The 26,580-nt window shown below is 42.4% G+C and overlaps 1 protein-coding gene across 6 annotated transcripts in view; it reads right to left on the bottom strand.

Moving 5' to 3' along the window:
* LOC100550826 (phospholipid-transporting ATPase FetA-like) overlaps positions 1-26,580 on the bottom strand; it is a 75,871-nt gene that overhangs the window by 13,697 nt on the left and 35,594 nt on the right. For all 6 annotated transcript variants that reach the window (XM_085212740.1, XM_085212737.1, XM_031557188.2 and 3 more), the window contains 17 exons: positions 25,991-26,104; positions 23,650-23,748; positions 22,658-22,719; positions 21,208-21,280; positions 20,952-21,022; positions 20,017-20,099; positions 17,209-17,367; positions 16,285-16,373; positions 12,181-12,377; positions 10,527-10,735; positions 8,344-8,387; positions 6,668-6,833; positions 6,055-6,243; positions 5,583-5,698; positions 3,696-3,860; positions 1,855-1,966; positions 792-897 (listed from right to left, as the gene is read on the bottom strand). In XM_085212740.1, the coding sequence (XP_085068866.1) occupies positions 792-897; positions 1,855-1,966; positions 3,696-3,860; positions 5,583-5,698; positions 6,055-6,243; positions 6,668-6,833; positions 8,344-8,387; positions 10,527-10,735; positions 12,181-12,377; positions 16,285-16,373; positions 17,209-17,367; positions 20,017-20,099; positions 20,952-21,022; positions 21,208-21,280; positions 22,658-22,719; positions 23,650-23,748; positions 25,991-26,104 (2,054 nt within the window). The remainder of the gene's footprint in view (positions 1-791; positions 898-1,854; positions 1,967-3,695; positions 3,861-5,582; positions 5,699-6,054; positions 6,244-6,667; positions 6,834-8,343; positions 8,388-10,526; positions 10,736-12,180; positions 12,378-16,284; positions 16,374-17,208; positions 17,368-20,016; positions 20,100-20,951; positions 21,023-21,207; positions 21,281-22,657; positions 22,720-23,649; positions 23,749-25,990; positions 26,105-26,580) is intronic.

Below are 26,580 nucleotides of genomic sequence, written 5' to 3'. Positions count from 1 at the left end.
GAATTAAAATCTTGTAGAGATATATGATTTACTAAACCAGCTTTATGATTATAGGAATTTGGAGCTTCCCTTTGTTAGTTCAGTCCCATTTTTCCTCTATCCTTACCACAACATGCATTGTTTAGCTGCTGTTTTTTGTGCACATCACCCATATGCTTCTGAAAGTCTACAAAGCATTTTCTAAATCTGTGCTGATTTGAAGTCAAACAACTGATCTGAATGTCACAAAAGACCGTATTCCAAAGGGATCTCAGATTTCCTTGCATGTTGTCATCACCTCCTTAAAGAGAAAAGGGTTGAAAAAAATTCCAGTTTTCCTCCTATCCTTAAAAACATGTATCTACTGAGGAAGCTATGGAGGAAGGCAGATTTCCAGATAATGCTACACCAGGATCATATCCAAGCAAATGAATTACACTGTGAATGAACAACAATGGCAGTAGGGCAACAGCACAGATGAAGCCTGAAGCCAAAGGCTTTGTGGCTCCTTATCACTTGTCCAATGTCAACTGATGCTGACTGCATGACTTTGCTGCCTTATTCAGTGATATACATTTGAACTCTTGCAACAAGAAGCTACAGAGTTTACCCTCACAGAAGATTTCTACACTATGTCCGGCTGCTAGGCCTTCCAGGGAGGCAGCTAATCAAGCTACCCTGGAATGAGCTGTGCCAGGTAAAGCATCCAGGGAAAATAAATCAATGAACAACAAAAAAAAGAGAACAACACAAAGTACTGGCCATTCCAGTGTCAGTGCACAGTAATGAAGCTGTATATTTCAACCATTTACCTGAGCTCATTAAGAACATCCTCAGAAGTGCTGCCTTCGATAACGAAGACATCTGCCATGTCGTCATACAGCAAGTTGCAGGAGTAACCGATATTCATTGCCGTCTCTGGGAAAGAAAGGCAGGAGAGATTACCCACTTTAGTACTCCAAACCCACCCACAGTCTCTGTCTTAGATGGGTGTAGTGGGTCTCTAGCCAGGTTTTAGAAGGCCATAGAAGGAAAGAAATCTACGAAAAAACTAAAATCTCGAAATACCCTTTGGTCAGCACATTTGGAGCAACTGAAGCATTTCATGTTGCCTCCAAAAATATTTTTCAGGATATCAAAATTTCCATCCCCTACTTCGATTGCCCCCCTAAAAGTGAAAATGTACCCTCAAAATCATAGCTCCGAAGAAGAATATCAAGACTTTTTATTTAGAAAGCTCCATGGGGAAAAAAGTATTTTGTTTTTTTTTCCAGAAGTAAATTTATTTCACTCTGAACATGGAAAAATGAAATGCTTCATTTTTTTTTCCTCAAAAATTCACTGCTCGTTTCTTGGTTGAAGTGATCTGGAAACACTTTTTGCATCCCAGAAATGCCATTGTTTCAGGAAGGTTATTATTTCTCCAAAATAATTCACTGGATTCTATTCACAGTTCTTTCCAGCATAATGAATTTTACAGAAGCTTCTGTTTCCCCCATTTTCATTCTAGAATGTTAATGCCAGAAACAGAATGCTTTAGCATTCAAGTTTCATAAAAGTTATAGTTAGGTTTGTCTAGCCTCCTTCAGCAAGACAGCAGACTGTATTACAGTGACACAGTCACTGTCACCTCTCCATTGGCAAAGGACACTATCTTCAAACTGTTTCCATCCTCAGGTCAGGACTTAGGGACAGGCACTACTTGCAGTTAACTGGTCTCATTGCAGCTAACTAGAGTTTTGTCTTGCTGGCACTGAAGAAAGCCCTCCCAGTTTACCCTTTGTGCAGTTTTTCAAAGGAGAAAGGTTGAGAATATGGGTCCTAGTGGAATCATCTCAATGAAAGAGGTGGCATCCCAAACTCTAGCCCCCTTACCTTGCTTGTCTCCAGTAAGAACCCATATCTTAATGCTGGCTTTGGCAAGAGTCTCAATGGTCTGTGGGACCCCATCTTGCAGCTTGTCCTCAATCGCTGTGGCACCTAGCAGCTTTACAGAGAACAGGGAATAGGCAAGGCTTTCCATTGTGAGTACAGGAGAAAGCATTAGACATCCATGCAGGTATTCAAGCAAGAACAAAAGAAACTCAGAAATAAAGTTGCACTGATTTTCATTCTCCCTCAGCAAATTTACTGTTCAAGGTACAATACTGATCCTGCAAATGTTGTGCTGCGTAACCCTCTACGCTCAGCTGGATCACAAACATGCAAAAAATTATTTGCCACACATGAGCACATCTATGTTCTTCCATGTCCTCTCCACAATAGATAGAGATTTAATGCAGGAATGAAGACTTTTGGGGATTCTTGTCCCCAAATTTCCGTATGCAATCTCCAGTGTAGATCTTGCACCAGACATACTGCAGCTGTTGCAAAGCGTCTTCTCCAGCCCACAACACACCCATCTCAATCCTTACTCCTCACTGCCACACAGCACTAAGTTCAAACTGATCAGGACACAGACCTTTGTTATTTTAAAGTTACTATTTTCTCTGTGTTTTGGAGATACTTGGTGGCTTTAAACTACTGTCAAAGGGATATGAAGGTTTCACTCTCTTTCAGGTGTAGGCAGCACCTGCTACCATACCTCCTTTTGTTGGGAGACTAAATTCAGACTCTTCTACTCCCTTGCTGACTATGTTCTCTTGCACCCATTCGCCATCACAAGCCAGGGTCTCTTACACCACTCCATTCCTCCCTGCAGCACCTTCTGGGGATAAAGTCATTCCTGGTAGGGTACAGAGAAGGATCTGGTGTTCCTCCTGTGAGCCTCAGACCTCTTCTTTATTCAGGCCATGAGCTTCATTGTCCTGAGTTGCAAAGCATCGTGCTCCCTGACTTCCTGCTCTGAACATACCCCATGCTGCATTTGCACACTCTGGGCTTGAGGATTCAAGTTTTCTACTACTCTAGTGAGATGAGGAGGGCAGCAGGCTCTGCCCCACAGGCTATGCAGCTTCTAGAGGTCAGCTGCTTCTAGGCTTACACTTACTTCTTTCCAGCTCTGGCAGTGTCCTGAGCATAAAGCTAATGGAAAGAGCAACAGTGCAGCTCCCCAGATTTCTCAGATCTCAGAAAAACACTGCTATGAGTGCAAAAGCTGAACTGTTTCCCCTCAGACACCACACATTCTTTTCATTCATTATTCCTGTCTGTAAAACACAGGCAAACCCCAGGGCGGCAACAACACTCATGGAGAAAAGAATGACTTAAAGATCACAGTTCAGCCCTGTTTCAGATTGACACAAACATCTTCACGGACATCATCCCCCATCCCGCCCAAGGCTGTGAGAACAAAGGCGATGCTCTCTCTGAAATGGAGCAGGACCTGGGGATTACTCACTGCCTGCCATTTCAAAGGGAGGAAAATAAATAGATCAGCCATTTGCAAGCACAAAGGAGAGCTATGAAATATTTGTGTCCTTGCCACCTCCCTTAGGCTCTGCTATGTCACTTCATCACGAGAAAGCTACTCCGACACCCACGTGAGATAAAATAAAACCATTCCCAGGCACTGGTGGCTGACACCCCATTGCTGGCTCCGCACGGAGGTGCCAGTGAAAACCCAGCACTGCCATATTTCAAACTGCTCCTGTCAAGCAGCCCACTGAGCTGTTTGCAGCGCAGTGTTTACTGAAGTCATACTGAGCTGTCTATTGACAAACCACTATCCTCACTGCCTCCCCCAGACATTGGCCCAGTTTCCATGAAATACCAACCATGAGATCTTTTTCAATCTCTTCATATATCTCTGACAGTTTGTCTTCCCGTCCTTCCAAGGCGGTGCTTGCTTCGTGGTGACGCTTGATCCAGTCCTGAAAGTATTCTTCATCCAAGTTCTTATAAGCCACGACGAGCGTCCTCAAGCCTTCCCCAGCAAACTCCTGCAAGACAGTGGTGGGGCAGAAGAGGTCAAGGGAGAACAGTCTCCTTGCTTGCTTTGCAGAGGACTCTCTGAAAGCAGGGAGCTATTTGTGAAAACTTCTTACCTAATGTCTGCAGAGGAAGGGTGAAAACCCGCACCTTAGTCTACAAATCTACAAGTCTACAAAATGTTTAAAAACATTTTACTTTGCTGTCCACATGGAAAAAAAAAAAAAAACAAAATCCTCTCCAACTTTCTGGCTTTAACCTTTACATCAACCAAGCTCTTGTTTCCCAGGACCCCATTTTTCAACATGTGGTTCAGTGTAGTGAGACCTAAATTAGACACTCTGAACTCACCCTTAAATTTCAGAGCTGTGCTCAACATGTCCAGTGGTGGGTTTAAATGCACAGTGACGGCACAGTCATGGCATCTCAGGAAGATCTTGTAAGTCTGCTTTCTGCAGATCACAGATTCACATACAGAATTGAAGAGGTTGGAAGGGCCCTTTATAGATTACTAAGTCCAACCCTCTGATAAAGCAGGTTCCTCTTTACACAAATTGAAGTTTTCCCCCGTAACAGGAGATTCACTTTCTCTCTCCTTTGCGATTCCATAAGTACAAGCTTGAACTAAAAGTGTATCAGGGACAGAATGACAGAATCATAGAAGAGAATAACAGAATCATAGAATTGCTGAAGTTGGAACAGACCTCTAAGATCTTCTAGTTCAGTATCTAACCTATCACCAATGTTGCCTACTAACCTAAGAATGTTCCTAAGAATGACATCTCCACCATTCTTGAACACCTCCATGGATGGTGACTCCACGACTTCATTGGGCAATGTATTCCAGCACCTCACTACTCTTTCAGAGAAGTTTTCGTAATATCCAACCTCAACCTTCCCTGGTGCAACCTAAGGCCATTGCATCTCATCCTACTGCTGTTACCTGGGAGAAGAGGCCAACCCCCATCTCATCACAACTTCCTTTCAGGTACAGCACAATCAAAACCCATCTCCCTGTGCTCTGACTTCTCCTTCATCCACCACATTCCTCCTCAGGCAGTGAGCAGAGATGTTTGTGCAATTTCTCAACATCCCTGGCAAAATGTTCTGTTATCTTGTCTCTGCTCTGTATCAGCTGGAGTTGGTATCACAAGGCAAAATAAATGTTAGCCAGATCATCCACTTGATGAGTGAATGAGACTACATCTCAATGTACTCCAACCATATAAAAATCCACAAGTTTGAGAGCTGCATTTTCCATGCTGTCCTGTACGACGTGGGAAAATCATTAGATGGTTTGGGTTGGAGGGATGCTAAGCACCATCTAGTTCCAACACTCCTGCCACAAGAAGGGACATGATCATCCACTAGATCACGCTGTCACAGTTCCACCTATCCTGCCTGCCTGTTATCTCCTACTCCAGAGGAATACAGCTCTTCTGAATTTTGTAAACTGTATTTGACATCCATGTCATGATTCTCAGATAATATACAGCAGTTTAAATAGCACCTGCGATGCCTAATTTGGTATTGAAGGCTCATTTCTCTCAAGTTAATTTCTCTCTACAATCCCCATATATATATATATTATATATATATATATATATATATACACTTCTTGTTTGGGTGCTGCTTCTGAAATCTGTTTTTTTGTTTAATACAAATCACATTGTCATACCTGGAGAAAAGGCAACCACCAAATGCAGAGATTCAATGAAGAAGAAAACACTTACATTCAGGTGTTCTGTGGTCTCCTCCTTGAGAGACTCACAGGATGAATGAAGCAGTTCATAAAGAATGGTGTCAGCCCCCTTGCAGTACAAAGTCAAGTCACCTTCTGGACTGCGCACTGGAAAGAAAAGGACAAAAATTCTATACATCTCAGGCTGAAGCAGTTGGGATTCATAGCATTTGTATCAGAACAAATGTTTTTATAGGTGTCCAAACTCTACCAAATGTTGGCAGAATCCCAGGAGCCAAGATGAACTTTGCTTAGAAGAGAAGACAGTGTAACTACACTCAGCTTTAGAGGTTGAACAGTGGTCTGAGTAGATTCTCTGTGAAGACAACATGGTCGTAACAACCTGCAGTTCAGGTAGGACATCTATATTTAGACATCAAGAACAATTTGTTCTGCTGCCAGTGAAGGTTCTCATAAACCTAAAATCCCAAGAAGGAAGAAAGGAGCCAAGAGAACATACATACCAATAACAGACATTCGTTTGCGGACATTATTAAAATCAAGAATAGCCAGAAGTTTGTAGATTTTTGTTTCTCCCATTTCCACAACAGTGATGGTCTCCGGTGTGCGAGCCCGGAACACAAATCCAAAGTTTCTGGCAGCAGTGACGAGGGCTCCCTCATCAGGAGATTGGGCCTGGTACACCAAATTACCTGCCATGCAAGAAAAGAAGGTAATGTGACTTCTGCCCTGTTTCTGAACTAAATAAATACTTTTTTTTTTTTTTTAATAGCAATTAACTAGAATGACAGAATGATAAGATCATTAAGGTTGGAAGAAGCCTCTGCAATCACCTAGTTCAACTGTTCACCAATTATTAGTGTAGCACGTTAAACAATGTCCCTAAGTACCGCATCTCTACATTTCTTGAACACCTCCAGGGACAGTACAGAATCACAGAATCATTAAGGCTGGAAAACTATGTGTGAAGTAGAGAAGAGTGGGACAAGCCATCTCCCATCTGAGGGAAGCTGTGGCACCTACAATTTCTGCACTCCAGCTACAGTAACCTCATTTCAATCACAGTCATAAATGATGGGCACAATCAGTCCAGCTGCTGCCTTTGCCAGTCCTCACCTTCCTTCTTCTCTTCAGGCATGACAGTGTGACAAAGGGAGAGCAGCCGGAAGAACCTGTGTGTTGGGACATCATTCAGCTTCACAGCTTCAACCAGGCTGTGGTCATAGAAGGCAAACTTTGGGTCAGCCAATTGATTGTAGGAGAAGTCAACCTTCTCTGTGTTCTGTAAAAATATGGATTAGTGTTATCTATAGAGCTCTCACATATGTGTACACCAGTGCCTGCCCATCCCATCCTCTTAAATTTACTGAGATCTCTCTCTTGCAGAGCTGCTCATGACAGAGTGATGAAACTAAGTAAATGGGAGGTCTTAAAAGCTACTTAGTCACGGCAGAGGACAGGCACCCGGGTACTGTTCAAAGCAGCACCTGGGCTGACAGCATGATTATCTAAAAAGATGCCTCCCTGTACTGCAGCAAGTACTCCACCAGGAACCCCGCTGAAGGATTTCTACAGTACAGAAATGTGTGCCTTCAAAACAGCTTCTTGAAAGCATCATCCAGATTTCAATGGTTGTCTGGGACATGGGCACGTGGAGGCTCAATTTAAAACAATTCAAAAGATTGTGCTCTCCATTCTCCAAAAAGCAAGTAAAAAAAACCTGATATGGAAAAGGATGACAGATGAGTGATGTAAAGGTTCAGCACCGTGGGCACTGCCTACTCTTATTGTCTGAAAATTGTCTGAAAACAGGAGCCCCCAGGCAGAGAGGATCACAGTGGAGAAACAGGATGAAGTGCCCTGGAGGAATGCATGGCAGAGCCTGACCGGCATGATCCCCACTCTCATCCCACCCCCAGCGAGCTCAGAGTTTCCAGGATGGGAGTCATCCTTCTGATCTGCACAAGCTGACATTCTTCACTTACACCATAAGAACACAGCCCTCCCACCTCTGCTGACTTGTGCAAGAAGGTCCAAACACTCCAGCACCGTGGGTGTGTGGGCAGCAGCCTTTCACCCCGCAGAACGCTGCTGCTGGGTGGCTGGCTGGAAGCAGACCAGCATCTCTCCCCCAGCAATTCTGGGGTATTCTGCTGCTTGCACCTCTGACGGCATTCAGAGCAAAGAGCCAATTTCAGTTTAAGTTTTAAAGGGTCTAGAAATGAATCACTGGGATGAGGAGTGGGATTTTCATCATCATTTTGCCATTTGTTACTTGGATTACTGCGTACAGTTTTCAGACATTTCAGGCAGTGAAATCCAAGATGGGGGTTTGTACCAGCAAGCAGAGGCTGGAGAAAATGAAGAAGTCACCCATTTTCACTCTGGATCCAATGTTCAGACAGTAGGGAAATTTGACAGTTAAGGACAGTTGACCTTGTTAAGGATATGAACTGAACTCCCTGATTCCCAGCCAGAACTTTAATTCACTGCTATGGATAACAATACCCAATAGTGTCCAATAGTTTCCAATCACTATCAATACCCAAGTGCCCAGAGGAGCTGTGCATGCAGTAGGATGCCACACAAAGCTGAGGGAACAGCGCTGCCCATTCTGCAAGTTTACTAGAAGGGAATGCAATTATTACAAGCCTTTGGTGCCCTCAAGAATGCACTCATTGCTGATAAGGAAGAACATGAGCACGAGCTAAGCCTGAGCAGGATGTGTCCATGGACACCTCTGAAGGCAGGTTCACAGAAAGCAGAGGACCTGCTAGCTCTTGAACACTTACCTCATTTATTTCTATCCGCTGACCAGACTGATCGTACACATCACCTGCAAGCAAGAAAGACTGACGTTATCCCATAAACTCCAGATAACTGCAATTTGAGCTTCTCTACCAAAAAAAAGAAGACAAAAGTGTTTTGAAGCTAGTGCCGAATTTTAAAGTTTCAATAAACACAAATATATTGACATGTGGAGTGGATACTGGTGATTCATACTGATCAAATCCTACATTAATCCTTGACAAAATCCAGAGATGAGCTTAAAACTCAAAGCAGTGATCATAAAGTTGCCTGCAGTTTGGGTAAAGAAAAATTTCTGCTCAGATGTGATAGTGTTAAGACGGTGCTTTCAGGAGATTTCTCTTGCATCTTTCCTTTGGAATGTGAGACAAAATCCAGCTCTTGCATCATGTTTTGCAGCAGTCCCTGAGCAAAGATGAGTTGCCAAAGCCCATTCTTCCCATACATAGATGGTATTTTCACTGAACTGACGATCTGGCCAGAGAAATGAATGACATCTCCTTTCTAGCTAAAGGAGTTTCCCTACTGAAACTTCTGTCTGGACAAAAACATCTAAGAAGCTGTGGGCTCTGCCCAGGCCATCCAGATTCAATACTTTTTGAAATAGGACTGAAACATAGAAAACTACATATTTGACAGATCCAACCTCAACTGCGACTACAATCAATTCAAGGTACTGCTACTCCCTCACAAAAACCCTGAGGTTGTAGAAAGAAACTCAGAAGCCATCTCTCCTGAGAACTGCACAGCAGTTGATCCCACTGGGAACTGTAATCAAAAGGCTATTAGACATCTCCTCCTCAAAGGCAAGCCTAAGCCTACAGAGTATCCTCCCTGGCAGCAGAATCAATGCATCCTTTTTTTCTGGAATGGCTCCTCAAAATGCTCCAAATGTAAAATCCAAAGTATGCTGGAGAAAGAACTAAGCATTTGGGGGTGGGAGAGGTGGGGGGGAAAGGATAGACTGCCTTCTTTCTGGCTATTTCCCATTCATTTCTTGAACAGAAAACTCAACAAGAGGACATGTGAATGTCAGCAGTTTACTGGCCAGTTTGGCCTGGTCCCATGACTAACATGTGTAGTACAACCATGGCCATGAATTAGCAGGCAGAATATTTTCAAATGGCAACAATAAGGCTGGGTAGTACATAGTAGCACTGCACAGATATTGTGTCGTCCAAATATACACCAAGGAAGATTTATAGGAAGAAGTTACTCCATCTAGGACAACGGATAGCACAGAGAAAAAAAGCACAAGCTTTCTGGCACACTAGTTCATTAGTAGGTCTGATACAGGCAACACAAGCATCAATCTACAAATAAGATGTGACTGATTTCTCTGGGGGAGACTAACGATGTTCATCAATTAGTCAGTATGTGAATTGCAAGCACCTCTAGAGGTGGATGAAGAAAACTGCCTGTGGCTATACAATGAAGGAGCCTGTCAATGACTGCTGTTATCTAATGGTGCTAACAACCATTGTTTCCCATTTTTTCCACCTCCATACAAACTTTTCTTTCTCCTGGTACGCTAAATAAGCTAGGATGCAGATGAATGGCCATACCATTGACACGGGCTGAAGGGTAAGCTACTTGAATAGGATGTATAAAGCCAGTGCTCATTATGTAAGAAATTGTTGAGTGTGAAAGATAAGACTGTGAGCAGTTGACAATATATCATCAAGAGGAACAGCTCATTTCACAAGTGGGTAAGAGTGAGTATGTGAGAAATAGCTGGACTCCGCATATAGTTGGAAGGGAGGACTGGGTGCCTTTTAGGAAATAAGAGTTTTACAAAGCTAGCAATACTTGGATAACGATATCAGTAACACCACAAAGGGCTGAGATCATACAGGCAGCGATATCAGAAAAAGAATAAATTTGTGTATAGATGTAGTAAAACTCAGATCAATGAGTGAACAAATAAGGTGCAAGTTCTTTAGCTGGGTGGATTATAGGGTAGGAAAAAGGAGGTCAAGGGATGGCAAAAGGGGGAAGCAAAGGTAACAACAGTCAGGAAAATCATATTAAGATAATGCAATATCAGGGCTGTTCTGGTGTATCTCACCAGTACAGCTTCTTACAAAACACTCTTCAAGATGTCATATTTGGTCTCTGTTAACTGAGAGGTGTGAAACCCAGAGAATAAGAGCAATGGGTAACATACCATAGGATTTGCCATTGATGGAGCACTTGTTGAAACACATGATGTTCTGAGTGAGAGTTCCTGTTTTGTCTGAGAAGATGTACTTGATCTGCCCCAGCTCTTCATTGAGCGTAGTGGTGCGGGCCTGAGCAGGCGTGTCATTCAGTGGGTAATACATCTTACGGTCCCAGTCAATGTAGAAACTGTTACCCAAGCGTATGATCTCTACACTGGTGAAACAGAAAGAGAAGGCGACCAAATAGTCATTGATTTAAAGGACAAGATCTTCATCTTCAGCATTATCATTAGCAATTCGAGGACAACTTTGAAGTTAATGACGGCATACTCAAGTAGTCCTTAAATGGACTGCAGTGAGCAATACTAAAGCAAGTCCCCCTGAAATGATGCAACAGGCTTGCAGTAGCTTCCTTTCCTTTATGTATCAAACCTGCACTTGCTTCTGCTGTGACTATCCTTTTCCTTAGGCTGAGAAGTGAGTTAAGACAAGCCACAAGAATTCACTCTCACTCTAGCACAACTCGTCATTAACCCTGCAGTGAACAAGCGGCAGCTGTGCATGGAGCACAGACATGTCAGAGGCAGCAGCAGGATGTTTCATTTGGTGCAGTTTAGGGAATGTGTTTGAAGGGACTCTGGGCTGAGCTGCACTGTGGTGCCTGGAGATGAGTACAAACAACTCAGACCACCAGAACAAGTGAGTCATTGTGTAACTCAATATAATCATGGAGCAGTATCAGCTCACAGAGAACATGAATTTCCATTCTGCTGCTGGTGTGACACACTGGGCAGGAATGGGATGAATTCCTTACATTTGATAACACAAAAGGGAGTCTAAGAACACAACTTCCAACCCCTTATCTCTGAGTGTAACTGCTCATGTTTCGGAAGCTCCATGGAGAGGGCAGCACCAGCAGCTATGAGATGACCTTGCAGGTTGGCAACACAAACTTTTCACAAATGTTCTCTGTGAACTACACAGCAACGGTACATCCTGTAGTCAGAAGCATTTCTCCCTGACAAATTAGGTAAGTTGTAAACCAAACCAGCCTAGGCAGTTGACAGTGCCACTTCAAGGTTTTGTAGGTAACATGTCCACCCTTCCTATCCTACTTGCCCATCTGCAATAGCCAACATAGCACTGTTCTCCTGGAAACCGTGGCAATGACTGTCCACTCATACAGATTCTCAACTCCTACTTACCCAGCAACCTACACCTCACATCAGCCTTGTAGCCACTGAAAAGAAAGTGCTATTCACCTTTTCCAGTAAAAGGGGAGAGAGTGTGGTGCTACCTGTAGTAGCAAGTTTCCAGCCTCATTCCCACAGCATCCTACACTCACACCTCTTCTTCAAATGGAGAAAAAAAGGTCTCACTGAAGAAGACAATATATTTTTTTAATCTCCTTTTCTTTTAAAACCATGTGGGACCTGTTCTGACAAGTCAAGAAAGTAGGGGCCATGAGATGTCTTCACTAGATGGCAACAGCATAGAGAGCTGGCCCTGGCTGTGTGGGGTCACCCACACTGGGGCTGAATTCAAGTTGTATCACAGAATGGCTTGGATTGGAAGAGATCTCAGAAATCATCTACTTCCAACCTCCGTCCAGCCAAAAGCTAAAACTTTTCTAAAATGAAAGAAGGATCCAACACATACCTGACATAGAGTGAAATTGGCACCACTGTGTTTAGGATGATTACATATGACCAGAACATGAGGAAGGCAGAGAGGGGAGCAGAGGTGACATCTTCTGCCCAGGGCAGATAGACTTGGAAGTTGTAGCCCTTATCAGATTCCCAGATACCATTGCCAATGGCTAGGATAAGACACATCAGTGCTAAAAATGCAAAGATCTGGAAAAAAATAAAAAAATAAGATACTGCATGTTAGAAACAAGGAATTCATTATATGCTGTTTAATTGCAAGACCGTAATCAAAAGGAGTTGGATAGTCTGCATGATGGGTAAAGGTTTTTAAAGGTAAAGGAGGCAAACAGGCAAAAATATGACTCTTTATCTCAGAGATACAACTATACAGTGCAGAGACTCTGGCAATTTGGATTCACAAGGCTTCAGACCAACAGGAATTTATGTCCCAAGCACAGACCTATAAGAGGGTGCTCATAGGCAGATGGGTGTAGAGCATCAAATCTCATTGGAGGAGTACTGAGCTGCTGCTCCTTAAAGGTCTGGCTGCACACTTGAGAATAAAACCACCCTAAAGACTTCTTCTGGCTGTTTGTCAGATGTGTCAAGGTTTTCCTCACAATTTCTGAAAAATTAGTAAGGATAATTTGTAATGCAGGAAATCCATCGCTGTGCAGGTTGGAATTCAGCACTGGATATTATTTTTATGGTTAAAGGAGAGTCACTGACTTAGAACTAATTGTTGCCTTGGTACCTACCATTGCAATCTGATTACACCGCCTTTGAGCTAACAAAAAGCAATGTCAGACACTGAAGTGTAGCCTTGGACTTAGAGAAATCTACTTCTTGAAGCTTAAAGCAAGCTGGGGAACAGCAATTGGGAAGAAAATTCAGATAAATCCAAGAAAAGAGTAAACACACAAATAAAGGTGTGGAAAAGGCAGTCTTGTTCAACAGGCATTCCTCCACTAATGATGGTGGAATGAAGCAGAAGGATGTATCTATCCCATATGATGTAGCAGATGGAAAAGACAGTTCACCTACTGTGATAAGGAACAATATGTGGCTTTATCTGCTAATAACAAGCATTTTCAAATCAGTGGGTCCAGGTAATTGAAAGCCAAAAGCTTGAAGGAACTCGCTGAGTAATTACCTTAATGAGTCAAGTTAATTTTTAACAATGTTTTGAAAGCTGCAAAGCATACTGAAAATCTGCTAAGATAATTACAATATTTGGAAGGCTGAAACAGTGTGACTGTGGTAAATAAACAGAAGCTAGCATGACGAAATTCCTGGATAAATGATACTAAAAGAAATTCCATTGATATTGGATTCTCCTTAAAACATCTACCATCCTAATAAGAGTGTGAAAATACAGCATCAACAGACTGCAACTGTGCTGTTAAAAACCATCTCCTGCACGTATGGCCACTAGGGATGAACTACCAGTACACTGGGACACTGTAAGGCCAACCAGTAATAACATATTACAGGAGTAATCAACTTTTTTTGAAAAAGTTATTAAGATACAAATATAGAAACTGCGGGTAAAGCAGATGTTTGCATTACTGAAGTAGTCTATGAGGGGAGGAACGATACTTTTATGGAATGATTCGAGTCACTTGGTTAAAAGTTCATGCCCAATCAACTTCATATTAATACCAACAAGATACTAAGGGGGGATTTTAATTAATAAAGGTGTTGTGCTGGATTCAGGAGGCACATTTGTTTCCCACAACAAAGCAGGTTTTCTGTTTAGCTGCGGGAAGCCCAGTAAATTACTCTACTGGTGAAATTGAGACAATATTGCTTGTTAGAAAGGAATGTGGTGGGGTATTTTTAAATCTCTGTGACCAGCCACTAAAAACAGACTTTATTTTGAGCTGTTGTAATAACAGCGGTCTAAGGGTTTGTGAGAGGGATGACTCAGGAATGGGCAATGCCCTTTATTAAACCAATAGATGGAGAAAACAGACAAGCCCATCCATTTTCATACTTATGTTGGTTGAGTAAAAAGTATGGCTTCTCACTGCAGACCTTGTCTGTTATAAAATAATTAGAAAAGCCAAACAAACAACTGTGGTCAGAGTGTTGGCATCATTACCACCACTCTGGAAAAGATGGAAGAGAGCAAACCTATCGTAGGCTGAAGGCTTCCCACCATGAGCAGACTATGCAATGCCTGATGAATCCTCTGCAGGACTGAGTGGGATTTGTGGAGGGAGGAGCTGACTTTTGACAGACATTTCCTGCCAGACAGTGCATTAGAACAGTCTGGGTTTCTTTGCTGGCACTTTGAGTTTTGCTCTGTGGTTGGAAGCAATAAGGTGCTTAGTGATGAAGCTGACAGCTGTATTTCTCCGAAAATGTACCTCCCCAAACCCGTAAAAAAGCAAGTTTTTTTTTGAAAACTAATTCCTGGTACTGACAGTAGCTTCCCCTATTGGATGAGGAACATTTCCATCTCTCTAAGATCCCAACAAATGTTCCTCTCTTGCTGATTTCTGCCCCGTGCTGCCAAAGAGCCTTGCAGAGAGAATGTTCCCAAACATGAACGAACACTGATGGTTTCCATCTGGAAAGGTTCACTCCCAATTAACCCCTGTAGGGACAGACCAGGGCAGCACTGAACCGTAACTCCTCTGTCACGCCCTGCCAAAAAAACTGACTTGTCCCTGGAAGCTTTACAGACAATTAAACACAAAATGCCTTTGCCAGTGTTAACACGGAAGGAGTTTCATTAAGCTTAAAATGAGCTATTTACCACAAGCTGCGGCTGCTTTGTAATTCCAAACTCGGGAGTGCAATACACTGCCTCTTTTTATGACTATGCTTTGCAATCTTTGGCCACCTGGAGAGCTGGAAGGCCCGATGCCACAATGCTGGCCATGTGGGGCAGGGCAGAGCTGCACTCAGATACCAGAATGCTAGGTGCCTGAAAAGTGCATGAAGGAGAAAAACACACACTTGGCTCCACCACTGCCTGAGAACCCAGGCAGAGGCTGATGCAATCCACTGCAACTTGCTCTTTCTTTTTTTCTTTCTTTCTTTTTTTTTTTTAACGGAGCCAGGAGGTAAACTCATCTTGTTCTCATTCTCAAAGAGAGGCCAAACAGGCTGAAATCTCTGGGTGGGACCCTTGGCTTGCGAAAGCAGATTTGGCAAGCCTTCATCGAATGCTAAATTCTGGTTCTCTATTCAGACTTCCTCCGCTCCTCTACAATTCTACCCCCATCCCCTGTTCCTTTCCAGCAACAGCAGAACAGATCACCCTTGAACATGTGTGGTTTTTCAGAAACCAGCAAAATTCTCAATGTCAGATGCCCAAATCTTGCTTGGTTTTCGCTGTCCCCTTAAGCCTAAGGGAAGAAAACAGAAAGGAAAGCAAGCTGAGGATGGTAAGATGGTAAGAGAGGATTTCACTTGGTAGCAACTGGTGGAATGTTATTAAAGTCAGTGGAGTGTCTTTACTGTTCACTAAACAAGGGCCCCAAAGGCTTGAAGATGATCCCTGAACAGCAATCTGTGTTGTGGCATTGCTTAATATGTGCAAATATGCACATGTAGATATTCAGGACACTACTTCACAGTGCCAGCAGTCAGTCTTGCATCCAAAGGAAAATTGCTCTTCTTCCAGCAATGCTGAGTGCAGCAACATCAGAATGCAAGCCTCCGAAGATTGCTGGTGATAAAGGTGGTCCCTTCCCTGATATGCTTTGAAAGCAAGTGGTAAAGTATTGAGAGAGTCTGCAGAAGAATCACTGTCTCTGCCTGGTACTGTTTGTTGTTTGTTGAAAATACTGACAAGCTTAAATGTCAACTTAGGACTGTTTTAGTATGTGTATAGAGCACCTGCTATGTAAGATCAGTGCTTTCAGATTTGCCAGCTGCTAAGAACACCACTTTCTTGGTATTAGCAAGCCCACATCTCATTGTTCACCCCAGTGTGATAAAGCAAAAGCTGGCATCATGTAAATCAACAATCTCAGTTACCAAATGCAATGCATATACCATGAAGGATGCCAAGAAGTCAGAAAGAAGAGGGAGCATTTCAGAAGAAGTGTAGGGCAGGTGAAAATGATAAACACATCTGGACGAATGTAATCAGACTGACCATCAGCACAAGGACATTCATGAGCCGGTCGATGCTCGTCCTTTTGAAAGTTGTTCTTCCACTGTTCTGCATCAGCTTGGTGTCTGGCCCTGGAGATGAAACACGTTGATGAATGTGTTAAGTCACTTTCCTTAGATTATAAGGAGGAGTCATGTAAAGCTAATTAATTAATCCATTAATTCTGTTTTTTGATCCCATTCTCTTCTTTCAACAGCCAATCCTCCCTTTCGGGTTTAATTACTTTTCACAGAATGGCTGATGCTGCGCTGTTATTACTGACATATTACGCATGTCTCCTAAATCTACAGCACTATAGAAACGATAGAAGGTCTATGCTCGTAAAAAGCATAGGTTGAATAGTCGACAGTAACACCACTGATGGTCCTGATATTCCAATATGGCTTGAAATCATATAAAAATGATGTTGGATTTTTAATCAGATACATCGAAGAGTGGAAAATTTTGAACAAGCTTGGGGAATTAAGGCTCCTATTGGCCTATTGCCAATTATGGCAGATCGCAGTTAGATGTAATTCCTAAACAAATGTTTAAATTCTTTCGTACTGAGAGATCAAGAGTTCTCTCATACACTTTGATGCACACATTTCAGAAATAAAACATTAGTTCTGCCCATAAAAGCATTTTATTAAGATGGAATTGGATGTTGTAATGTAATATTTGCAAAGCACTTTTCTCTTACAGACCACTATAAAAAATTTCAGATTAAAATCCCCAGTATGCAAAATGCCTAGCCTAGAGTTAAACCAAGAGATCATATGTATTGTTTTGCCTTTATTCTTTTACCTGATAGATATCTATCTCTGAAGAGAAAAGTATTTGTTTCCCTTCTCCTTACTAGGTATGATGTGTTCCCATACAAATGCTGCTGCACTCTGCAATTCACTTGTTGCTGTTCCTACCTACCAGCATAAATAACAAGACCAAAGCACCACTCCGTGTTCCTAATAGTACAGCCCCTCAGCAACATCTTCTCATTATCCAAGGCATACTTCTCTCCTCGAAGAGCAAGAGTTCCTGTGAAATTATCCAGCTTGTTGTTAGGTGCCTCACATTTGACTTCACCTGTTATAAAAACAAAACAAAAAACAAAAAAAAAAAAACAAAACAAGAAAGCGTTAAGAATCTTCATGGCCTAGAAGTACACTGATCAATACTGATTCTCAGCTGTTTCCAGGCAGGAAATACTTCACACTGTAGCTGCTGTCTGCTGTTGACCCCATCATTCCTAACCTTCATCCAACATATACCGGTGTTGCTCTCACTGTGCATCATGTCACAATCTAATGGCCACAACAAATTTGGATTTATCTTAGATTTTAGAGATGGTAATTTTGTGTTACTACAATCCAAAACTAAGTTTCCACTCTCTTTTGTGAGTGAGAAGAAATGCTGAACAAGCAACATACTTCTAATCCTTCTGCAGCAAGATCGTCATGGTAGGATGTCACTGGGAAATTCTATATGGCAGTGCTGATCTTACACAATTCCTACTCCATTTTCTTTAAAACTGCATGAGCCCAAGCAAGAAAATCATTGCCTGAAGGCTGCAAGAGAGTAATTAATTGAGGTGTCTTTGTTCACTGTTTTTTAATTTTATCTGTTTTATACCTTAAGACATGCTCACACTTGAAAGAGATGCTGCTCCCTTTGGCCATGCAGCTGACACTCCGTTTGTTCCTATTTCTACACTTTATAAGAGAACATGTTAATGTAAAACCGTAAATAGAGATAATTCGGTATAAAAATTATTATTTAAATTGACATTAGCAGCCAGCATCTAAAGATTCAAAGCAGAGCCCTGTGAATATGTTGGAAGGAACTGGGAAATATAAATAGACCTTACAGAAAGAGACTCCAAGAGTTCAGTCTGTTCAGATAATCAGCAGAAACACTGAAGTATTTTGATCACAGGCTGCAAATCTCTACATGAGGATGAACATTTGCAAAGAATACAGTTTTTCCAGCTGTTTTCAAATACAAACACACCCGATTAAGAGGTTGTAGGGAAAACGCAGAGAAAATCCAGATAAAAGTACAGATGTGAGTGTTGTGGTAGACTCCACTGCTTAAAATTTAAAACTCAGGAAAAGATGTTCTCATTGTGGAAAAGCAGTTCTGCTGTAGAGCAGGGAAATCACCAAATTCCAAAGAAGAAGCAATTAGGAAGTTCTATGAGACACTGTTGCTGGTGATGCCATTTCATGCTCTGGTTGATCCAAGAACAATCAGACCTGCCCTCCCTAGCCTCTCACTCCTATAGTCACCACGCCTGTCTCGTGGCAGCCCTCACGCTCCCCAAAAAGCACAAGGGGAACAGAGGCTCTGCAGTGTAACCCAAAACACAATGCAACTTCAGTGAACCAAAACCAGGCACGATCCTTGCCAAGAGGACTGCTCCTCTCGTCACGCAAGTTTTGGGTTGTGACTTAAGTATCTTGTGAGTCAACGCCCAAATCTGCTCTCCCAGAGAGTGGGTGAGTCTGACAGTTTGACATTGGAACAAAATCATTTGAATTAACCCAACCACAAAAGAGTGAGAAACTCTGGAGTGAGAAACCCAGTGCCCTCACCATGACCCCGTTAAGACTCTGCCTCCTGTCCTGCTAACAGAAGGCATATATCAGAATGCCTTTCACCTGATGACCTTAAATACTGCAAAGTCTACACGCAGTGAATGGTAGGTACTGAAAAACATTGCTTCCTTTTTGCCTCCTGGTTTCCAAATGAAATCAAGTTCAGTATGTTTCAAGCATTTTCCTTATCTGAACCATCACAGCGTCAACAAACATCATAGCTCACATTAAGCATTCCACTGAGTGCCTATATTAGCTGCTCAACCTTTTCCTCTCTTCCTGTCTTAAGAAATAATTAGATTAGGAATTGCATAAATATGTAAATACTTTTGCAGAACTTAGCTAGGGAAATGCAAGATTGGGTCTGAGTCCAGGCACTCTTCCCAGTCTTCACCCAAATACAAATTGTCCTGGGAAACATTCTATTCATTTTAGTACAGCGCAGAGGCCACTTTATTTACAAGCAGAGATTTAAAGGACAAATAAATACTTGATAGGACAGCTGTAATTCTCCGAAAGACTTTGAAACATTTTTTAATGATGTTGTTTCAAGAATGCAGCATCTTTAGATAAGCATTACCCAGAAAATGCTTGAAAAATGGTGTAAGATGGAGGATTTGCTTAACAACGGATACACACTGCATCCTCCCCAGGAAAACAGCTGAGAGCACAACCTGACTATTCCCAAAAAACATCTCACTGCGCCCACAAAAGCACATTTCTCAAGACCCAAAGCACTCAGAACCACAGCCTTCACGTTGGAGAAATCCCAATGTTCTGAGCTGTTGCTCAGCTGAGACCACACATGTCGCTTCACAGAACCTCAGTGCAGAAAGCAGAAGGAAAGCCTGTACATTTGGATGATACTACAGAGATCATCCACACCATGCTAACTCTGCCACACCACCACCATTTTTCCTGGAACAGTCTAGTTATTTCAACGAGATTTGGCAGGGCAGAGGTTCTTCGAGTTGCTGTTATTTGCTGTACAGATGCAGTGTGCCCATTCTGTTTGCCTGCCACCACATCCAAAGGAGTGTTGTGCAGGGAGTGGCCTGGAAAGGAGATGCTCGGGCAATCCATGGACTCTGATGTTTGAGAAAATTCTTTGAAAAGAGAAATTTCAACATAAACTCACCATTGAAGTCTGTCAGTTTCTGAAGATCTTCTCCAAGCTCAGCAGTGACTGTCAGTGCCTGTTTCACCTTGAGGTTCGTTTCACTGTAATACATTACATAAAGCATAAAGGAATGAGACCAACTCTCCCTGAAGGTCACTTCTGTCCTTGAGGACTGCCTCCTTCCCTAGACATCTGATGGACCATGCCAGCACAGGCCTTTTTTTAACTGCCCAAAAGGATGAGATTCACTGTTTCACTTGCAAAGACAAGCCATCCAGGGGAATTCTGGACATGGTAGCAAAAAGGGTGAGGTGCCTGTGTCACGGTCACCACAGAGCATCTGTGGTGTACGGTACCAAGCATCTTAACCCTCTGAGCAGTTTACTGTCAATTCTGGCATTCATACTGCATGCAATCCTGAACTATCCGAGCAAATAAGAGAGTTTTGGTTCTTATCCCATGGTATTCTGGACCTGAAAACTCTGAAGTTTAGGCCATCTAGGGAGGTGAGTTCAAATGCAGCATCAGATAAACACTATTTGTACTGGGCATCCTAAACGTTCTCCCTGGCATTTGCATGTACCAGAACTACGTGTTCATTTTCAGGACAAAGCAGAGAGGGAAAATCCATAGGGCTCTGTGTAGGATCTGGAAAGATCAGTGTCCCTCGAGCTCTCTGATCTGTCTTGCTCCTTCAGCCAGTGCAAGAGTTCACAACTGACGCGAGCTCTGGGCAATGCAGAAGATGTAACGCAAAGTGGGATGTAATAATGAAGTCAGCTCCAGTTTCTGCCAATTAATACAAATAAGACGTAACCCTCTAGCTTGTGGCCAGCTGTACCTTCAGTAAGCAGTGTTTGCATGGGGCAGACCCCTGCAGCACCTAGGAGAACCACACAAGGCTTGTCCTTGTGCTAGCAGCAGTGATGGCCCCGAGGAGCAGGCTGGCTTACCCATCCAGTTCCGCCGTCTCGATGTACACCAGGCTGTGTGGTTCACTGCTCGACAGCAACAGCAGATCGGCCTGGACACAAACAGACACACTGGGCATGAGCTATGCAGTTGGGGGCAGCGCACTGCTACGCTGCTCGTGGTTTCTGAACACTGCAATTCCCTGCTGATTTATCTGCTTGTGAGTGATAAGACAGTCAGATTTAATAATAATTACAGATACTGAGTGTGAGCAGGATGGAGAGAAACTGTACTCACCGTCACAAAGTTGTTGTTTTCTAGTTTTATTATATCCCCCACTTGGATATTCATCCATTTTTCATCCTTCAACCTGTAAGAGAACTCCTAGTAAGTAGGAACGTAAAGCAAACACTGCTTAGGAACATAGGGTACCCTGCTCTGCTTCAGGATGTACGTGCCATCAGAGTCTGGGCTGTCGGTAAAAAGGAGCAGGGTCTGCCACTATGTGGTCTGGTACATGGTGGGCTAAAGGGTGGCATAAAAAGCAGTATCTGTGGCTGGGGTGTCACATGAAAGGCTGAGACCACGTGCACTCTCTGGTTGCTCCCTTCTTTCCATGTCTGAAAAAGAAACTCCCTTTTTTGCTGCAGCAGACGCCCTAAACACCTGGGAAAATCACTGGATGGGTTGGCTTTTCTAAGCAGCATTAAGGGCCAGAGCCTCAGCTCTAGCTCATCCAGGAAGGGCAGCAATGCAGGTGGTAAGGATGCACCAGGATGCATGCAGCTAAGCCCCTGTCTGTAATGGCCTTTGCAGCACAAAGCTGTGCAGGCACTCAGCTGGACTACAAGCATCAGGATAACCAAATCCAGTTTTTTGTTTGTTTTCTAATGCAAGAGCACATTTCTCTTTCAATGCATGCATTTTCAGTAACTAACAGAGAGTAAACCAAGAAACTGGTTTACTTAGCAGAACGCACAAAAAGCACGTCCCTATTCTTTAGTTTCCAGTTGTATTTTTAACTGATCATCCGGTGGAGTTTACACAATATACTGCTATTTACAGTACAGAAAAAAAAAATCACAGAGACTTCACAGCTGTATACAGCTGTATCCTAGAGGCGGGTGGACTCCATGGAGCCACAAGCAAACAGTGTGTCTGTCAGCCACAATAGCCAAAGCCTCCACTGTCTTCTGAAAGAAAAGAACGGTGCTGGCAATACCACACCCAAGGCAAAATTGAAATGTTTTGAGTACATTTAAAGTCTGAGGCATTAGGTACAGAAGTAAACACACTCAAAGTATTGCAGCACGAAAGAGGAAGCTATCTGCACTTATTTATTTAAAATCACTTGTTACTAAAGCCTAGTTTTGCTTAATGCAGAAGTAAATGCTATCAGTATGGACACAGAGATAGCCTTGTGTGTCACTTCTATGGTAAAGAGTAAAGTAACATAATACTCTCAAAGTACCGGTTATTCACACATAGATATTTCCATCCAGGAACAGAAATAGTTTACTTTCTGCCTGTGCAGGCACAGCCACAATGTCTGCACTGGTTGTGTAACCACGTCATGGGTTTACCAGCAAGCCACAACATTCAGAACCACACTGTGACTTAACAGGGTGAAAGACAATTCCACCTTAAATAGTTTGGTGATCTTTGGAAGCCCAAAGAGAGAAAAATTAAGTGTTCTTCCCAGTGGTGCATGTTCAGTCAGAATTACAGCAGAATAAACAGAACTTACATGCCATTAATCAGGACCTGGACTGGACGGTTGTTGACATGATTGTCGCTTTTGTGTCGATTCTGAAAATGTGATCAGTGTGTTAAAAAAACATCTCCAGAAAACCAAGCACACAGTAGCTGTAGGCAGTTCATTAACATTTTAGGTTTTCTCCCAACTGGCTGAATAGGTAAGGCAGATTAGAATCATAGGTGAGTCATAGCTGGTAGGATAAGGCATAGCTGGACTGTAAAGAGCAGCAGGCAACACAGGGTGTGCTCTCTGGAGAGAAAGAGGAGGATAGAGCCTTATATGTCATTTAGCACAGTCCTGATTCAATTGTCATTAGACCTGCCCATCACAGCTTCATAAGCTAAACATCCAAAGGCACCCAACTCCTCTGCTTTGTTATTGCTTGTGGCCACAAGTTTGGTATGTCCCCTGGTACAGCCTCCCACCACCACTGGATTACCTACATCCAAACTAGCATTGAGACTCCACATACCATATTTTAATAGTGACGGAAGACTGGATTTAAAGTCAGCTCTGTTTTATCATCACTCCAAGAAGTCAACAGAACTTAGACCATTATAAAAGCAGACTTCAGTCAAAGCGGGGCATGTGTGAAAATGCACACGTAGCTTGTATGCCCACTTTGCTAGAAGACTTTTCTAAACTTTTATAAACAGAGTCTAGATGGCAGAGGATGAGCTGCTTAAAGTGGGAACCAAAGAACAGACTTCCATGCATGCCTCTGTGCATATCTTTCAGTTACCATGTTTTTGACATGCTGAACAGTTTGAGAAAGTCAATGGACTGCTCAGTATTTAGGAAATTATGTTTCTCTTTCAGATAGTGAACTACAGATTTAGGGACTTAATCTCATCTGGGCCAGAGATCATTAACCCAGTTTCCTGCAGCTGTCTGTATTTACTTTGAGTGGTTTGCTTTAGTGATTATGCTGAAGAATGAAGGGTAAAATCCAAAGTACAGGACAGCGACACAAATCTTACAAAATCATCGATGGCATCCTTGACTCCCGATACAGCCAGCACCAGCACCAGGGGCACCACTGTTGTGAACCATGGCAGTGAGGAAATCTGAGGAATCAACTGTAGGAAGAAGAGATCTGGGTTGAGAAACTTTTTTACTTTTTAGCAGATGGAAAAAAAACACTGCTTTCTGTGTAAGCTGCAGATAATTTGTTCTACAACATCTGGATACAGAATAAAGACAGAAATACATCTCTGTCACTCAAAAATATGAGAGAGTCAGGGAATCTATGCTTAGCTTATAGCTGTAATTTAAGATGTCAACATGGTGCTGTCAGAAAACTCAGTGGACCGCTCTTTCTTGTTGCTTGTAAAATTAGGATCGTGAAATCCCCGTTGGATTTTTTCTGGAGAGTGGCATAAGCAAGCCTGGCTGAAGGACCCAGAGTTATCTGAGTAAAGGCTGCTGCATGGAGCCTTCAGATGCTTCTGTTTTGTTTCAGTAACTCTTTGCATTTTGCTGAAGTAAACTTCATGTCACTGAACATCACACAGCTGTTCCCAAGGCTCTTCCAAGATCAACAGAGACATTTTTGTTTCTGACATCTTCGCTACAGAGAGGAACCAAGAGTTGAAAGTAACTGTGCCATGCCTTCACCATCTTACTCCAACTGAGCTTTCCCCTTCCTCTAGAAGAACCAAGGGGCAGGTTTCGGTGGGCATGGTGGTGTTGGGTCAATGGTTGGACTATATGATAAAGCAGGTCTTTTCCAACCTTAATGATTATATGATTCTGTAATGATGCAAGCAACATGATGTAAGCATCACTACATCCATCAGAATGTATTTGGGCAGTATTAACTCCATGAACAAGGTTAAATTGACATTTACGCCACCAAACAAGCTGCTCTTCGTGTTTGGTTCTTCCATTGCACAATGCAGATCCCACAGGCACCACCAAATCCAGACAGAAGGAACGCTGTTTAGAGGCAATCAGAGCCCTGTGCAGAGCCACGTGACTGCTATCTTCTCACACAACTGGGAAGATGCATATCCTAATGGGCTGTGCCCACAGTGTGGGGCTGCAAGCACCCACAGCCACCCATCACTTCCACTCCTTCCAGTGATACAGGAAAGCGGTAAGCAAGTAGAAGAGGTAAAAAACTTAAATGGAGAAAAAACAGAATGTAAAAGACTGAAAGTCTTGCCTTTCTTACCCTAATTTGATGAAGGTAGCAGAAAAAGCTCTGTGCTTTTATATACCCAACACTTCTAATTAGTTTGGCAAAAGACACAGCTGAATAACTTGGGGTAAATAGCTTGAAATACCATGAATTTGATAGGAAAACAGCTAGAGTGCAGTACAACAACACAGGAACAGTGCTGTCAGATTAGCTGAAAAAGCACTTCTTTTACTAAAAGCTAGTTTCTTGGAAAATATGTATGGGCTGAAATAATTCATTCCCTGTAAATAAGCAAAGATTACATATAATTTGATAAAGATTGAACTAAATTACGCCTATACATTCTTGAGCTGAGACTGAGGAATATAATTTGAAAAAAAAAGTAATTTTTTTAACTCGCGTGCACTGAAGTGAACAAATTTAAAATATCATCCCTGACATAACCAAAATTGTACCGCTTTTGTGGTGGCTTTTTTTTTTCTTCCATATCATGTGTATTCTAGTAGGACTCAACAATGAACGATTATGCAGCTTTTATCCATGCTTTCTCAAAGTGCCAATGGGAAGAAGGTCCTGACACCAACTTCTCTGGTGTATTCAGCTTTCAGATGCAATAGCATTTCCATTGTCTATGGGCAAAGTGCAGCTTGATGCCATTATGAGCTACTGTTGCCACTTCCTGACATGCTCCACATCAGGCTTTGTCTTTTCCTTGCTGAGCAATATTCAGCTTTATGCAAATGAGCTGCAACTGTCAGCTTTCCTGATGTTAACTTTCCTTCCATCCTTCCCAAGGAAACTCAATCACTTAATAATTTGTTCTTCATGCTGCTTTAAGGCGGTCAAAGGAGTACAAGGAATTTGCCTTTAAACCTTTTATACTACAGAATGAGTAAGTAATGCAAATCCAAGGAGAAGCAGGAGCACTCAGACAAAAAGGGACATGAGGACGCAATTTGCTGAAAACTGCAATTAAGTTTTTTTTTCATTCAATTCAAACACTCATGTCCAAAGCTAAGAGAGAAGCTGGCTCTTTTTTCTGCCCTACTTTTTACCTACTTTACGGTTCTACTGAGATGATAGCTCACAACAGGGAAATAGCTTACAACTATCAATGTGCAACCAGGTTTTGATAACAGACAAAGCAATCTGTTTGAAACAGCACCGTGAGTTCATACCTGCAAAATCAGTAAGAAAAGAAAGTAGGCATTGGCTATTCGCTGAAACTGTTCAAACAGGTTGAGAGGCAGGAAAGTGAAGAAGTTGTATTTCGATGTTTTAATTGAATTACTCTGTAGGGGAAAAAAAAAAAAGGCAAATAAATAGGATTGGTAAAACAGGAAACAAAATTACAGCACAACCCATTTCAACTGTGTTTTTGCTTGCTTATATTTAGCAATAGCATTGTTTCCAACAGCAGCTCAAAAAACATTTCCTTTTCCCCACACACCCGTTCTGAGTCTGGATAAACAGAGAATTCCTCATGGAATTGGTGAAAATACGATGCTCAGTTTATGCTAGTGTGACTGCAGGTGGATGCAGGTACATGCATACACTCCAAGAGACACACTGTCCTTGTATTATTCTTTCCACTCACGAGACACACAAACTGAATTAATACATACATATATATATACGGAACAGTAGCCTGACATTTTTTTGGTTGAGTCTTCAGAACATAGAAAGCGCACACCTGTAACCAGCCAACCAGCTTCAGTAGCTGGTCTTCCTTTCCAGAAGAGCCCAATATTACCATTTCCATCTAATT

Source organism: Meleagris gallopavo, chromosome Z, assembly GCF_905368555.1.
Source record: "Meleagris gallopavo chromosome Z, MGAL_WU_HG_1.1, whole genome shotgun sequence".
In the NCBI taxonomy this organism is placed as follows: Eukaryota; Metazoa; Chordata; class Aves; order Galliformes; family Phasianidae; genus Meleagris; species Meleagris gallopavo.
This window is presented reverse-complemented; position numbering and strand designations above follow the sequence as displayed.